Source organism: Podarcis filfolensis (genome assembly GCF_964270895.1).
Source record: "Podarcis filfolensis genome assembly, chromosome: 2".
Taxonomy (NCBI): Eukaryota; Metazoa; Chordata; class Lepidosauria; order Squamata; family Lacertidae; genus Podarcis; species Podarcis filfolensis.
In genome coordinates this window covers 19,973,279-19,989,792 of record NC_139605.1, presented here as the reverse complement: position 1 = coordinate 19,989,792, position 16,514 = coordinate 19,973,279, and the positions used below count along the sequence as shown (strand labels likewise).

At 41.1% G+C, this 16,514-nt stretch overlaps 1 protein-coding gene across 20 annotated transcripts in view; it reads left to right on the top strand.

Annotated features, from left to right (window-relative positions):
• Positions 1 to 13,526, top strand: part of IHO1 (interactor of HORMAD1 1) — a 54,990-nt gene extending 41,464 nt beyond the window's left edge. For all 20 annotated transcript variants that reach the window (XM_083601450.1, XM_083601459.1, XM_083601452.1 and 17 more), the window contains 2 exons: positions 9,772 to 9,878; positions 11,938 to 13,526. In XM_083601450.1, the coding sequence (XP_083457576.1) occupies positions 9,772 to 9,878; positions 11,938 to 12,939 (1,109 nt within the window). In that variant the 3' untranslated portion in view covers positions 12,940 to 13,526. The remainder of the gene's footprint in view (positions 1 to 9,771; positions 9,879 to 11,937) is intronic.
• The last annotated feature ends 2,988 nt before the right edge of the window (positions 13,527 to 16,514 follow it).

The window sequence follows — 16,514 nt, the reverse complement described above, 5'->3', positions numbered from 1 at the left end:
ATCTCACTTAAAACTTTCTTAAATCTTCGTGCCAAAACATCTGCAAATATTTTGTAATCCACATTTAAAAGGGAGATGGGACGGTAATTTTTGAGTTGTGTCTTTTCAGTTTCTGACTTTGGAATCAATGTGATAAATGCTTCTTTCCACGATTCAGGCGCCTTCTTCCCCTCCATTATTTCATTACTGACCTCCAACAAAGGTTGTATCAAATAATCCTTCAATGTCTTATAGTAGTTAGAGGTCAGTCCATCTGGCCCTGGTGATTTGCCCTGTTTCAGACTCAGGATGGCCTGTTCAATCTCTTGTCGTGTTATTTTGCCATTTAAAATTGTTCTATTTTCTTCTGACAGCTTTGCTAATCCATTTCTCTCCAAAAATTGTGTAATCTCTATTTCATCTTGTGGCCCTTGAGTATATAACTTTTTAAAATACCTCTGGAAGCACTTTCTAATCTCTCCCGGGTTCTGGATGTTCCTTCCTTCAACCTCTAAGTTTGTTACTGTATTTAATCTTTGTCTCCTTTTCAACTGCCAAGCTAGCAGTTTCCCACATTTATTTGCCGATTCAAAAGTTTTTTGTTTCATTGTTTTAATCTTCCATTCTATTTCCTGATTTATCAGCTTGGAATATTGCGCCTGATAAAGTTTGATTTCTCTCAGAATCGGTTGGGACTTCGGGTTAGATCTTAACTTCTTCTCCAACTCTTTGATACTTTCCAGAATTTTATCTTTCTTTTCATTTTGCAGTCTTTTCTTTAAGGAATTCTGTTGAATCAAGAACCCTCTCATCACAGCTTTACCTGCATCCCAGATAGTTCTTTTTTCCACCGTAGTGTTCAAATTAATCTCAAAATAGTCCTTTAAGGTTTTTTGGGCCTTCTTTACAATTCTTTGATCTCTAAACAGGCCATCATTCATCTTCCATCTAAAGGAGCCGATTGGGATCAATGTCATATCCATTCTCAAGGCGTTATGGTCGGAGCATGTTTTGGGGCAGATTTCCACCTTCCTCACCTTAGGTGCCAGACTTCTAGTTATCCATATTTGGTCGATTCGTGTCCAAGTCAATTGAGCTTCAGAAAAGAATGTTCCTTCTCTTCCCAGGGGGTTTCTAACTCTCCAGATGTCAACCCAGTCCATATTGTCAGTCATTTCAAAAAAGGTCTTAGGTAGTCTTCCCTCTTTAGTAATGTTCTGGTTCTGTGACTTATCCATATTTGTTGATACGACCCCGTTCATGTCCCCCATCATGATGACGTTGTTGTAATCCAGATAATCCAGCATGATCTCGTGCAACTTCTTATAAAAATCCGATTTTCCTTCATTTGGAGCATAAATTCCTAATATCAAAATTTTTTCTCCTTGATACTGTACTTCTATTGCGAGGATTCTTCCACTTTCATCTTTAAAGAGAAATTTTGGTGAAAGGCTCTCTTTTACATAGATCACTACACCTCTCTTTTTAACTGTATCCGATGATATAAATTCTTGACCAAGCCTTTTATTTATTAACACCTTTCTATGAAGCCTAATCACATGTGTTTCTTGTAAGCATATAATGTCCAATTGTTCCTTTTTTAAAATATGAAAAATTTTAGACCTTTTTTCGGGACTGTTACAGCCATTTATGTTCCAACTCAAAAGCTGCAGAGACATCCTGGATAGGTCTGGTTATTCTTTCTGGGGTGGTACCTTGTTCTCCGGTCCTTGAGGATCCGAGGGGGCGGGCTCCCCTGGAAGTTCTGGCGCTGGCAATCCAAGTCCTTTGTGGAGGTCTTCTCCGTGTGCTCCCAAAAACTTGTCTCTATCTTCCACTGTTTTGATTTTGATCTTTCTCCCTCTGTAGGTAAAGGATAATCCTTGTGGAAACTCCCACCTGAAGATAATTGCGTTGCTTCTCAACAGTCTTGCCAATTCCGTGTAGTTAGATCTAAGGTCCAGCAACTGCTTAGGAATGTCCTTGTAGATTTCAATACTCTTGCCCAAAATGTCTAGTGACTTTTCGTAGTGCAGGCCCAAAATCTTGTCCCTTTCCTCCTTTGATCTCAGTATTATCAAACAATCTCTGGGCTTCTCTGTCCTTCTGACTCTGCCAAGCCTGAAAGCAGATACAATTTTAAAGTCTTTTTCCTCTAACTTCCAAAACTTGGCAAATTCCTTAGTTAGAAATTCAATAAAATTATCTTCTTCCACCTCTGGTATTGACCGTATCCTCAAGTTGGTCTCCCTGTTTCGCAGTTCTGTCATCAAAAAGTAAATCTGATGTTCTCCAACTTGTTTGCTGAGTGGTCTTACTTCTTTCTCAAGTTCTTCCAATCTTTGACTAGTATCTTCAGCCAGTTTACGATTTTCACCTACAGCCTCCTTTAATTCTCCAATAGACTGGGCATTCTGTGCAACTTGTCCAGTCAGCTTATTCAAGCTTTCTGTGTTCTGTTCAATTTTAGCTGTATGCAAATCAGCCTTCTTGTCCAGAGCCTCCAGTTTCTCCAAAATTTTCTCCAAGACAGAGCTACTTGTCCCTGAAGCCATATCTCCCAGGTGCAGCTCCTCTGTCTCACCCTCCCCTGCCTGTATTAGGGAGGCCGCCTCTATGTCTGGAGGCAAAGTGGAAGGCAAGGCCGGCACAGAAGATCTACGCTGTGAGGCTGCAGATAAAGTTAGAGTTGTTTGTTTAGTCCTTCCTCTTCTCCTTGCGCCACTCATTCCAAAGTTATCTGTAATCCAAGGTCAATCCAAGTTGTTCCCATGAGAAAGCAGAGTCCCAGATGCAATAGTCAAACAGAGGCCGGGAAAGGGAAAGTAAAACAAAGTCACTGCTGTAAGTCCAAAATCCTCTAGAGGGAGCTTAATACGTCTTCAGGGAAAAGATCAAATCCAAGTTAAACTTATAAATTTAAATCCATGTCTATCGCCTCCACAATGTATTATTTTTAGCAGAGTAAAACTTAAAGCAAAACAGTGTTTCTTACAGTGCCTTGACTGCAACAGTTTCAAAGTATCCAGTTCCAACTCAGAATTTTTCAAAACCTGAATTCAATGTATCCAAAGTTGCAAACTGGTGCTCATCCAGGCAGCTCCAGCACCAGAGATTCTTATTTATTTTATAATCCACTGGTACCACAGAAGAAGGATATCAGTGCACCCCGAATATGACCAGCAAAAGTCAATAGCTCAAAGTCTTTCACTCAGAAAACTGCTTTAACAGGGTGCCAGCATTTAGTTAACGCATAACTTTTTGTCTCCACTCCTCCTGCTCTTTGCTTAAAGTTCAGTATAGCGGGAGATGGGCTTCCTGCTTATCCTCACTCCGTTTTCAGCCAGATTTCAACTTTTTAAAAAAGTTTTAAAAGTTTCATAAAGTTCTCAAAAAGTTTCAGAAAGTTGACAAAAGTTTCAGAAAGTTTTCAATGTCCAAATTTACTCACGGGTTGTAGTTTCCAAAGTTCAGAAAAGTTGCAGGAAGAAAGGACAGCGCTGACCGGCAACAGCAATGCGGCTTCACTTCGCTGTTTGCGCAACGACCCACAGCGCCGCTACCCCCTCCGCGATCCGGAGCCCCTTACGGGGTCCCTTCAACGTTTTGGGGGCTGCTTCTGGCGCCCGCCGGGTCCCGAGACCACAGGCTTCTGCCACCTGTGGTTTTTCTAAATGGGTCTCCGCTTCGCCGTAGCGGACGACCCGTTTACAGCGGAGCTCCCTTCTCCTTACTCGGAGAAGGCAGCCATTACCGGTCGCGCCGCCTCCGGAAGATCTTTGAGAGTCTGATTGAAAGTAAGAGGCCAACGGTTAAGAACATCTGTGCATGCACTTACAAAGTAGTCAGCTTTGCAGTTAACACAGCGTAACAGCAATCAATAAGACCTTCATTAAAAGTAAAGGGCTTCCTTCAAGAACTTTTGCATATATATGTACAAAGCAGCCAGGTCAGCCTGACTGCTAATTCTACATTTCTCATATTTGCATTCCAAGCAAAATAAATTATTTTTGGGGTAAATGGCACTCTAAACAGCGCACCTGAACATTACAAACTGGACGAATTCAAATCCATGCCTGAAATTACAGACTTCAGCAACATATCTGAATAATGTAGTATCTGAATGAGCACAAAGCAAAATTGTCACTGAAATTATTGTGTATGAATGGAGTCAGAGATTGGACATTATTTGTCTCTCGATTATCTACCCATCACAGTAATGGGGTGCTGTGGCAAACAACAACGATACAATCGAAGGTGTCATTATCCTTGCTAATGTAGCATGTCTGAAAAATTGTTGTATGTACAAGCTACATTAGCAAGAAATGCTTCCGCCTTGATTGTGACTACTGCAGCTGATGTGAGGACTCAGAGTAACCCATTAAAATATTTAGAATTAACTAATGCAACGTCTACATAATTGCAATGGGCAACAGGTCTGCAGACAGGAGCACATGGAGGTATTCCTTGGTGTAATTCATAAACATAGGAAACCTTTCTAATAAGTAACAAAGAGTCAACAAGCCTGAATGCTGCCTGCTGCTGGGCTATGGTGACTGGCAGTAGTTCTCCAGGCTTTCAGACAAGAGTTCCTTTCTTAGTCCTACATGCAGATGCCAGAGATTGAGCCTTCCACATACAAAACATGGGCTCCACCACTGAGCTGTAGCCATTTCATTAAAGAGAAACACCAGCTTTGATATCTATACAGTGGTACCTTGGGTTACATACGCTTCAGGTTACATACGCTTCAGGTTACACACTCCGCTAACCCAGAAATAGTGCTTCAGGTTAAGAAATTTGCTTCAGGATAAGAACAGAAATCGGGCTCCGGCGGCGCGGCAGCAGCAGGAGGCCCCATTAGCTGAAGTGGTGCTTCAAGTTAAGAACAGTTTCAGGTTAAGAATGGACCTCTGGAACGAATTAAGTACTTAACCCGAGGTACCACTGTATACTGGTGTCATGTTGCCAAAGAACCGTGTTTCTGAATATAGGCACCTGTTGGTCCTAAACTGGATGAACATCCCTTGCTAAATCAAACAGGATTGTAATTTCTTAGGTGCTGCACTGTGTTCACAGATTTTTAAAAGGGAGCCCTTATACTGCCGGTGTCCGACTTCATAAAGAACAAAAGCAGGTGGCTGGATGGGTTGCTGTCCATCAGTGAAACACCTGTGTGGAGATTTGATTAAACAGCTCTCCCGAACTATACAGTTCTAAAAATGACTTCCAGACTGCTGTGCCTTTTCTCAAGTCATCTGAAAGCACCCTTTGAGAAACTGACGCCGTCTCCACTGGATGGTGTCACCAGGAGAATTGCTGAGAATTACTGTAAAAGTTCAAGATTCCCATTAAGACTCTAACCCAAATAATACATGAGGCTCGGCATTCAAATCCAGTAATTTGCGGAAATGGATGGGTTTTTGAGCAAATAAATTTAGAAGCCATGCCCAGGGCACCAAGACTTCACAGGGCTGCTTAAAACTAATAAGCCCAAAAGCGATTGTGTTGGCTATTAGTGGAGAAACTGTCACTTAGCGGTATTATTTTTTCTTTGAAAAGGAAAAGAAAGATAACCCATCATCTGCATTCTGCTTTCAGTCTATAGCCTTGTGCGGTAATGTATTAGCCATTAATAAGGATAACCGCCATAGAGGGAAAGAGCCTTTTTTATTTCAGGAAACTTGTCTTAGATGTAGCAGCCAGACTTTTAATGAGGCTTTTGCTTTTTGTCTAGTTTTTGAGCAAGGTTGACTGGGGTCAAGTAATATGCTTGGCTGCGACTGTGGCATCAGTGATGGATTAAATGTGCTTCTGCCGTGAAAACAGCTATAGAACATTTATAAAAAATAATAATAATGAGAAATGATGGTACTGTAATAACACAAAAGGAGTTTCTTATTTAATCGTATGTGTTGATACTGTACAAGAGTGATGACCTTTTTGAAAACGGTGGTAAATTCGGTTCAGTTGAGGAAATGATGAATTGTAAAATACCCTGAGATCCACTAGTTTGCCAGATGGATTATATGAAAGAAGCAGTGTGTAAACAGGAGATAATCTTGAATTTGATAAGCTGCAAGATTGACTTTATTGACTTCAGTGAAATATTGAAAAGCATCAACTTTCCTGACAAAATGTGAATGCTTAGGAAAAGTGTGGAATATATTAAAAATGTAAAATGGGTTTCATATATGAAAACAAAGGTCAGAATAGATGTACCACTTCCTGTCTCATTGGCATTGGTTATTAGCTATACACATCAGGAGGAATTCAATGTTCTACTAAGGCGATCATTCTGTTAGAATCCCTTCTCTCCTTCTGAAGCCCATTTTGATGAGTCCCCCTCTCCAGTGTTAACTAGGGTGGCCAAAGCCACCCATATCCCCAAATTAGGCCTGAAACCACAACAAAAGTGGTCTACATAATGTTTCATCATAGAACAAAAACAAGCACAGCAACACAAAATTCCAATAGTTGGCACAATCTTTTATTTCCAATGCTAAGTGTGTGTGTGTGTGTGTGTGAGAGAGAGAGAGAGAGAGAGAGACTGAAATAAATTGATAAATTGATTTCCTCATTTACTGCTCCATCACCTCTTCCTCTGTTGTCTGTCCTGTGTTGACTATCCTGTGTAGCCTTTTAGATTGTAGGCTTCTCTGGCAGGGAGGGTGGTGTAGCGGTTAAGAGCAGTGGACTCGTAATCTGGTGAACCGGGTTCGCCTCCCCGCTCCTCCACATGCAGCTGCTGGGTGACCTTGGGCTAGTCACACCTCTCTGACGTCTCTCAGCCTTACTCACCTCACAGAGTGTTTGTTGTGGGGGAGAAAATGGAAAGGAGAATGTTCAGATTCCTTACGGTAGTGATAAAGCGGGATATCAAATCCAAACTCTTCTTCTTCTTCTTGCTATACGTAGAGTACATTGTTGTTGTTTAGTCGTTTAGTCGTGTCCGACTCTTTGTGACCCCATGGACCAGAGCACGCCAGGCACTCCTGTCTTCCACTGCCTCCCGCAGTTTGGTCAAACTCATGCTGGTAGCTTCGAGAACACTGTCCAAGCATCTCGTCCTCTGTCATCTCCTTCTCCTTGTGCCCTCCATCTTTCCCAACATCAGGGTCTTTTCCAGGGAGTCTTCTCTTCTCATGAGGTGGCCAAAGTATTGGAGCCTCAGCTTCAGGGTCTGTCCTTCCAGTGAGCACTCAGGGCTGATTTCCTTCAGAATGGAGAGGTTTGGGCCGAAATATTGGGAAATATTGGAACAAGAAGGAGAGAAATTGAAATTGCAGAGTTTTGAGAAATTAAAAGATAAAGTGCGAGACTGGCTTCATTATTATCAAATCAGAGAGGCCTATAATTTGGACAAAAAAATTGGCTTCCAGGTGGAAAAATCAAAATTGGAAACAGAACTGTTAGATCCCAAAACTAAGATACTTTCAAGAATGTATAACTTGCTGTTAAAATGGAATACGCAGGATGAAACGGTTAAATCTGCAATGATTAAATGGGCACAAGGTATTGGTCATAACATTATGTTTGCTGACTGGGAACAGTTGTGGACCACCGGTATGAAATTCACGGCATGTAATGCCTTAAGAGAGAATATTATGAAAATGATATACAGGTGATACATGACACCAGTCAAGCTTGCAAAAATATATCATTTGCCCGATAACAAATGTTGGAAATGTAAAGAAAATGAAGGTACATTCTTTCACCTTTGGTGGACGTGCCCAAAGATTAAGGCTTTCTGGGAGATGATCTATAATGAAATGAAAAAGGTATTTAAATATACCTTCCTGAAGAAACCAGAGGCCTTTCTCCTGGGCATAGTCGGCCAATTGGTGCCAAAGAAGGACAGAACTCTCTTTATGTACGCAACAACAGCAGCAAGAATACTGATTGCAAAGTATTGGAAGACACAAGATTTACCCACCCTGGAAGAGTGGCAGATGAAGGTGATGGACTATATGGAACTGGTGGAAATGACTGGCAGAATCCGAGACCAGGGAGAAGAGTTGGTGGAAGAAGATTGGAAGAAATTTAAAGACTATCTACAGAAATATTGTAAAATTAATGAATGTTAAAATGATGATTGGATTGAATAGGGGGTATTAGCAACAAAGTTAATAAGAATATGCAAAAATGAATTGATAATGGATGAAAATATAGAGTTATAATATGTTAAGATATAGAGTTAAGATAAATGAAAGAGGGTAAGGATTTGCTGATTTGATTATTTAAATGGGAATACAAAAAGGGGAGGTGTAAGAAGGTCAAGGAAACAAGTTAATGAGCATAAAGTTATAAAAAATGGATTTGTTTTTAATTCTCTTTTACCGATTTGTTTTTTGTATATTGTATTTTTATTTGTATTTTTTCTTTTTTATGTATTTTTTTTAGGTTTTCTTTTTTTTATTTTGTTCTTTTCATATGTTCTTTTTTGTATTTTGCAAACTGATGTTTTTGTAAAATTCCAATAAATATTATATGGGGGGGGGGGGGAAACAGAATGGAGAGGTTTGATCTTCTTGCAGTCCATGAGACTCTCAAGAGTCTCCTCCAGCACCCTAATTCAAAAGCATCAATTCTTTGGTGATCAGCCTTCTTTATGGTCCAGCTCTCACTTCCATACATCACTACTGGGAAAACCATAGCTTTTACTATACGGACCTTTGTTAGAGTACATAGCACTATATAATTAGTCAATACTAAAAATTCTCAGGATTTTTTTTGCACTTTTTTTGGCACTTTTCCCATGCCTGAGTAAAAACGCAGAATACACAGAACCCAAAATATGTATACTGAGGCCTGTTAACTACGATCGAAATTACTGCAAATAGCATAGCCAATTTGAAGTTATTGGCAGAGGCTCTTCATGGGCTTTCAGTGATAGCTAGACCTTGCATTGGCTGGTGCATGCTCTATGTGTTATGTACCAAAAATCAAGCAAATAATAACCTTGATAATGTTGATGATGATGATATTTGTATACCACCCTTCATCTGTGGATCTCAGGGCAGTTCGCAGCATAAAAATACAAGATAAAAACACAAAATACGTAATAAAAACAAAACAACCCATAACCCCACCTCCCCCTACTCTGACTTCCCTTGTAGCTAATTCCTTTGTGGATATATCATTGGCGCTGTACACTTACTTCCTGCGTGCAGCAAATGGGGCTCTGGCTTTTGTGGGAGGGGTGGAATGTGGTATGTGGTAGACCAGATGGGCCTCAAAAGTTCTTTCCAGCTCTGTTATTCATAGCGTGGGGTTGTTGTTCTGATTAACAAGCATGCACTATACAAACTATACAAAAGTTTTGCCTTTTGAGTGCCACTTTTTTTAAAAAAAGCAAGTGGCATTTCCAAGAACCTTCCACACATGTCTCATCTTAGTCATTGGTAGAACTGTGGCATGGTGACGTGTATTGGGTTGGGATGTGCTGTGAAAATACCTTGAATTACTTGGAATTATATGGAAGAGATCGGGCTAGGGATCTGTATGTATAAAAGAAGAAGCAAGTGGGCTTTATAACATTTATAACATTTGTAAAATGAATCTTCCTTTGTTGCACATGCCCACTTGGAAGCACCATTGTGTCAGTTTTAAATAACACTGTGGTGGTGGTGGAGACATTTTCTAGTTCTCTTTGTGAAATGTTGCGCCCACTTCATAACCCACAGTATACAATTTCATTCCAACCTCGCTGAGAAACACTGAGTGGCATTTTATCTTTGACAGAGTAAATGTGACAGGATAAATGTGGTTTGTATTGATTTCTGTGTCTAGTGCAAGAAACGTCTCAATCCTATTATGAATTGGTGCTGAATGCTCTGAGAGACAAAAATGAAATGGAACAAGCATTACTAGGAGTGGAGAAGAAAAGGCTGGAAAACGTAAGTGTGGAGATTGTTCTACTTTATTTAGCTGAACTCTGCCCCTACTTCTTCTTTTCTCTCTTCAGAAAATGCAGACTAATTATCGGATGGTGCCTTCAGAGACACATCTGTACATTTCCTGTAACGAAATAATAACCAGCTTTTTAGCTGTAGTGCATTGTTGTCAGGGACTGTAGTTTGCCACAAACAAGACTCCCAAATGCCAAAAAAAACCAGCACTCAGGTTCACAACCGGCAGAATAAATTGGTCCCTCCACCATTATTTTTTTCAAAGTATCGCTTATGTATAGACTCCTCTTTCAGGCAGTGGGGACTTTTCACAGGAGGACTGCATATCCTTGAAACATTGTTTTCTGGTGAAAATAGAGATGTCCTGTTTTGTATCCTCCAACATTTATCCTATGAAAATAGGGGAAAGCGGGACATTCTGGGATCAAATCAGAAACTGGGACAGCTTCAGTAAATCCGGGGCTGTCCCTGGAAAACAGGGTGGGTCTGGAATTGACATATTTTTCTTGGGATTGAGTGGATTTAACAAAAACAAGATTATTCAGTTTTATTAAGAAATTAGAAACTCATCACCTTCATCATCGTTTCCCCCTTAATAAAAAAGATACAAGTTCTCTTCTAAGCACACGTTTGATGAGAAAACATAAGCTACCAGAGCAGTCCAGTACATTTTTGTTAGGGCTCCTCTGGATGACCTATTTATTAAGCATTCATCCTGATTTGTTTGCACAAAGCTTACATGGAAGTTAGATTAAATTTGGTCTTTATTGCACATTTGTTCTGATTTGTTTGCGAGGAGGCTATATGACAATAGGCGTGTGTCCTGATTTGCTTGTGGAGTGGAACATCCTTCTATTAATCATGCGTTTTTCCATACTTTACAATGCTTTTCCCTGTCACTTTCCCAACTACTAAAAGTCTTTTAAAAAGCGGATTTGTTGCACTAGGGTGACAGGGTGCTTTAATCTACTTTACTTGTGCAAATACTGAAACCCTGGAGGTACCTTTAGTTGTTTGTAGTGTACTCATGGCCAAAAATAATTAGCTGCCTTTGGTAAGATGGCCCCCATGTAATTCTTAACTGTTGCAGGTGAGTGGGTGCTTTCAAGCCTATGAGGAAAATTGCTCTGTATGAAAAAGAGGCATCAGGCACATTCAGAGCAGTTCTGCTATACTCGTGCAATCACCCTCTTGCCTTTGATTTGCAGAATAAATTATCTTGCCCTGGAATGCCAGTGCAACACCTCTGAAGTCAGCCTAACAAGGGATACGGGTTAATAAGGGTCTCAAGGATGGAATTAATCAACCAGGGTCACAAAGAGCTGACTCTGTTTGAGATGTCAGCTTTCAAAACTGTACTATGCAGGAATCAAATATATTAAAAATGTAGCCTTCAGAACCTGGAACTCCTACAAAAATTAGGAAACTTCTTCAGTCAAAAAAGAGAAGTTAGGAATGTCATAAAATGAAATTAGGTAAATAATTTGGGAACACTGTTTCACGAACAATCAGAGAAAAAGCCATGACAGGAATAGAATGAATCTAAAAGAAACCAAGGAAGAATAGGGATTCAAAAAAAAGGGAGGGGGGAGAGAATGATTTTGACTAATATCTACTTCCTTCTAATAACTGAAATTTCTACCCCAATTTCTACTCCAACAGGTAAAATATGCATGTGAAATGTCATTCAGGTCAATAAATTATTGGCTGAGTAAATTATCAGCACTCGTCCCCATTCATGAAAGTGAGAGGTATCATGATGGCTATGTTCTGACTCCATACTTGGAAGTAATAATGCTTCTGAAAAGCAGTTGCTGGAAACCACAGGAGAGGAAGGTTTTCTTGTTCCTGGGTCCTGCTTGTGGGCTTTATACAGGGATCTGGTTGGCCACTGTGAGAACAGGGTGCTGGGCTAATTAGAACATTGGTTGATCCATGCTCCCTTCACTTTTTTGTTTTGGGTTTTTTTTAGAACTGAAAGCATTTCTGTTCTAGATTGTGAATTCATACCGTCTAATGATTCTACTCCCCTCATCACTTTCCACAGAAAGATACAGAGATCTCAGATCTGAAATCCAGCCTGCAATCGCTGACGGAGAGTTTGGAGCAGCTCACAGCTCAGCAGAAAGAGCAACACTTGAAGCTCTGTGAGCGGTTGGAACACCTGCAGCTCCCTAGTCTCCTGGCTGATTTGCAAACATTCATTTCTGCACCCAGAGTACCAATTCATATAAAGGACAGTGTTTCCCAGACTTCCCCAGACATGATGTCCAGACAGGTACCTAACAATTCCCACTCAAGTGATGCTCCTCCAGGCAGCCGGGTCATTTCTACTGTCACAGCCTCACAGGACAAAGAAAATGCTGACATTCAGCAGAGCAACCGTTTGGGGGCCGGGGGCCGTGATGCTGACCGTCCTCATTGCACCTGCCGCTCCAGTGCAGACACCGCTGCAGGCAGCCACGAGGAATGCTTGTTAAATACTCAAGGACCAAGTCTATCCACACCACTGAGGAAAGTGATTAAGAAAGGCAGTCGGGCAAAGGGACTTAACACTCCAAAGCAGCCTCAGCTGAACGGGACTCACAACGACAGTGCAGACAGCCACAAAAATATGAAGCTGGCCAAAGAGAGCATGATACAAATTAAAGGTGGAGGAAGCAGGGTGAAAAGAGAACCCCCAAAATATAGCGAGAGGAAAATAGTTTATTCCTCCAGGAAAGGAGGAAATCGTTCAAAGGTTACTACTAACGCCAGACAAGGGTTTTCTAAGTCCATCAAGTCTCCACACCTTCTGCTCCAGTTCCATGAAAATTCACAGAATGTACCAAATATGCCAGTAATGTCTGGAGTTAAAAAGAAAGTGGATCTTTCTTGTTCAAAAAACAATAGTTTCTGGGCAGGCTCCTCTCCAGAAAGCTCTTTTTCCGAAAACCAAGTGAGATGGCTCAATCTCTCTGATGATTACTCATCTGCTTGTGGTAAACCAGCCCAGCAGAAGACTAGAACATATTGCCCGTTATTTTTTGACAGTGATTTTTCTGATTAAGAGTGTTCTCTAAAAGATGCTTCTTGTATGTAATCATCTTAGTAATACGTTGTTATGAAAACCTTTTGTGCATCACAAGCAGTAATATGCTCCTTTCTGCAAAACTCCCAAAATGCATCACTATAACCTTGAGCAAAATTATCTATACCTGGCTTCCTTTAAAAAAAAAATGTATTGGGCCTATTAAGATGTTCCTTAACCAGATAGAAAACCTGGGGTAAGTCTCAGACTTCCTCATCCGTTACAATCTGATCTTAGGCTGTACCATAGTCTAATAAAAGCAGGAACTCCGTTGAACCTGCCTCCCCCCCCCCCCCGCAGAATCCATCCCCAGAAAGAATAACTGATCTCTGCGGTGGCATTTGGGAGCTACACTATGTTCAAACAAAATGCAGCATAGATCTGCCTTCATTTTCTTCCCATGTCAAGGAGACGGGAGGAGATTGTACATGTGCCTGAGACACTTAAAGGGCCAAGACATCTCAACAGGCCCTTTGATATCCTTCTTCTCCCCAAAAAGTGTGTCATCTAAAAACAGAACAAAAACCTGTTATGTGTGTTGTGTCCAATAAAGCAGTTATTGTTTACTTCGGGCAGTGCTGGTACAGTAGGTTTGGGCAGGGGAACAGAGTAAAAGATGTAATTGCTTTTATTTCTGATGTGACCGTTTGAAAGATGTTAGTTAAGTGTGCATAATAAAAGTCCAATACAGTAGATAGTTATTGATGCGCTACCAATAAAGTTGGAAACATTCTTGTAATTGAATGTTTCCGTAACACACATCCCACAGACATGTGGGAAAGCAGCACCAGGTGGTTTGTTGGTTTATGTGTGATAAAGAGTCCTTTGTGGAGTGGTATTTGCTGGAGAAAGCATGCATGAGTGTGTTGAGATGGAGAACACTTTCTTTTCCATATTGCTTTCCCCCTCCTGGTATGCTTCCAGCGGCTTCTTGCTCCCTGCAAATTGAGGCACGTTTTGAATTTAGGTATTACACCAGTCGAGCGCTCTTCAGTGGGGAAAAGCATCTTTCTTGATGGAACCCAGAAGGAGGAAAGACCGAACAAGCAGGCAATTTCAAAAATGGAAATACTGTACCATGTGGGGGGGGGAATGTTCCCCAAAACAGTCGCCTTACTTTGCAGGGTTGCTAGTTGCAAGCCAATCCTGCACAGAAACTTTTACTTAGATCATAGGCAAAAGCATTTCATGGTCGCCAAGATGAGACAAATCCGCCCCTCTCCACAGGGGCAAAAGCCTTTTTTTCAAAGCAGATGCTAAAAGAGAAGTTTGGGCTTGAAGCACTGGTTCGATTTGGGCTTGGTGTTGTATGCTAATTTAGGATCAGCCAATGCTAATGATCCCCCCCCCCCCGCCAGCTGTGCAGAAGTAATTTCCATTGAAGCTAAAATCAATTAATATGCAGATAGTGAAGAAACAGACACCCCCCCAATTAATCTATACAAGAATAAATACTTCAGAGAAACAGGCGAACCATCAAGGCAAGCTGAGGTTAATTGTTTAGTTAATTTTACACTTGCCTAGCAGCTCTCAAAGTCCCCAAACCAGCGGTAGATATCTCAGACGAAAAGGGACATTGGTAATGAATCGAAATCCGTATTTTCAAGGGTATGAGAGTCCCGTTTTATGTGATGCTTCAGCCTGCGATGAAGGCAACCTGGAGATCAGTTTGGGATTTTCAGATATCCAGCATATCAAAATTATATCCAGGAATGCCCTTTTCATCACAAAAGGATAGCCCTAGATAGTACGGCCTGTAGAGAGGCAATTGTGACTGCACAAAAGCAAGGGGGGCAGAAGGAAATCCAGTGGAGGCTGGTCTACAAGCGCTACTGGGACACAGCCCTCCCAAGGAGAATGTCAAGTGATCGAAAGCAAAATTCCCAAGAAATCTCAAAGCTGCATATTCTTTTCTCGCCCCACACACATTTTATACTTTTATTTGAACTCTGAGAAGCTCTGCAGACGTTTCTGCCTGTCTACTGTTCTCTGGCCAACCAGGTCTCTGTAGTGCTCAGCCAATCCTAATCCCAAAATTATAGCTAAGGCAAAAGGGTCCCTCCGATGTGTCTCTGGGCAGAAAAAATATGTGAAAATTGAGCACTAGGGCTGCCTGCTTTTAAGCCCCTTTGTGGTAGTCCTGCCTTCCTCCTGCTATGAAGCCTAGTAGGGCTGCTTGAAGGGCAGTCTGAGCATGCTCAGAACTGTTCCCTCAAAAGCCACACCTCAAAACACATGATTTGGAGTTTTCCAGGAGAATGGTTTGGTTGTCAGTTTGAGCTGCTTAGGTTTTTTTATTTATTAATATTTGTTAAGAGTTAGTAATGGAAGACACGAGTGTGTCAGTATCTTTCTGCACCCATTTTTTTATTTAACCATTTGTATTTTTTCATGGGATTGGAGGAGGAGGGTTAGGAAGGCTGTCTAACATTCAAAGCATATTTCGGGTTTTTGTCGGTCCCTGGAAATCTGTGGCAGTGCAGCATGCAGTACTCTTTACATGTCTTCCCAGGCCTCTTACCAGCCCTTAAAACTAGGAGGAATTTGGGAAAGTCGGAAGAGAGGACAGAATGCTTGTGCTAGGAGTGTATTAGCAGTAACACTCTAATCAGGATTATGAAACCAGGAGTTTAGACATGCAGCGGAGTGTGGAAATGAGGTGGTAGAGCCTTGCTGAGGTGGTAAAATGGACTGTACCACTTTAGAGAGCGGGTGGAGAGAGATTTGTGAATTATTCCCTGGGAAGAGGGGAAACCCAGGTAGGAAATGAACACAGCAAAGAGCAGGCTACATTAGCACCTTTCTCCCTGTGGTAGTTTATGGGGAGGGATTTTATTAAGTTTGTATTTAAAGATAAACCCTTCAAATCCTCACTTTTTGAGGACTGAACCACAGCCATCCTTCAAAATTCTCACAAACCCCAATTTTGCAGTGCAGTTTGAAAGCCAGTTTTCCCAAAAATGCACTTATGAGGTAAAAGTGTGTATAAAAAATTATGTGAAAAAACAAAAATGCAGTCTGTTCAGGAAAATCGGTTGCAGAAATGTGTGTGCGAGTCAAAACTGTGTTTATTAGGGTAAATTTATGCTAAAATGCTGGTGAATTTTCATGAGGATATTTTTTTTTAAAAATCAGTTGCTGCCAAAGTTTAGAGATCTGAATTTAAGTTTTGGGGAAATGAGAGACCTGAACTTGACAGTTCCTCCTATCCCTATTTGCAGGTGTTATTAATATTATTAATTTGCAGGAACTTTTTCCAATGAGAGAGAATTGCAAAAACGATGCCCCAACTGGTACAGAATTGGGCCACCTCTTTCTATGGCATGTCACGAACAAGGCCTGCAATCCCAAATCCCCAACATTGGGCAGACGATGCTCTTTTCTTATGCATTTCCTGCGTGGTGTAGAATAGTTGCCGGGCCTGTCTGCGTGAGACATGATCCATGCATGCTGCTCCAGCTGCTGCTTAACTTAATTTATCTCAATCCCATGGAAGACGAAGCTGTGAAAAAATTATCGCTGCACGTCCTGCCTCTGGTTTTCATAGGCGCAGG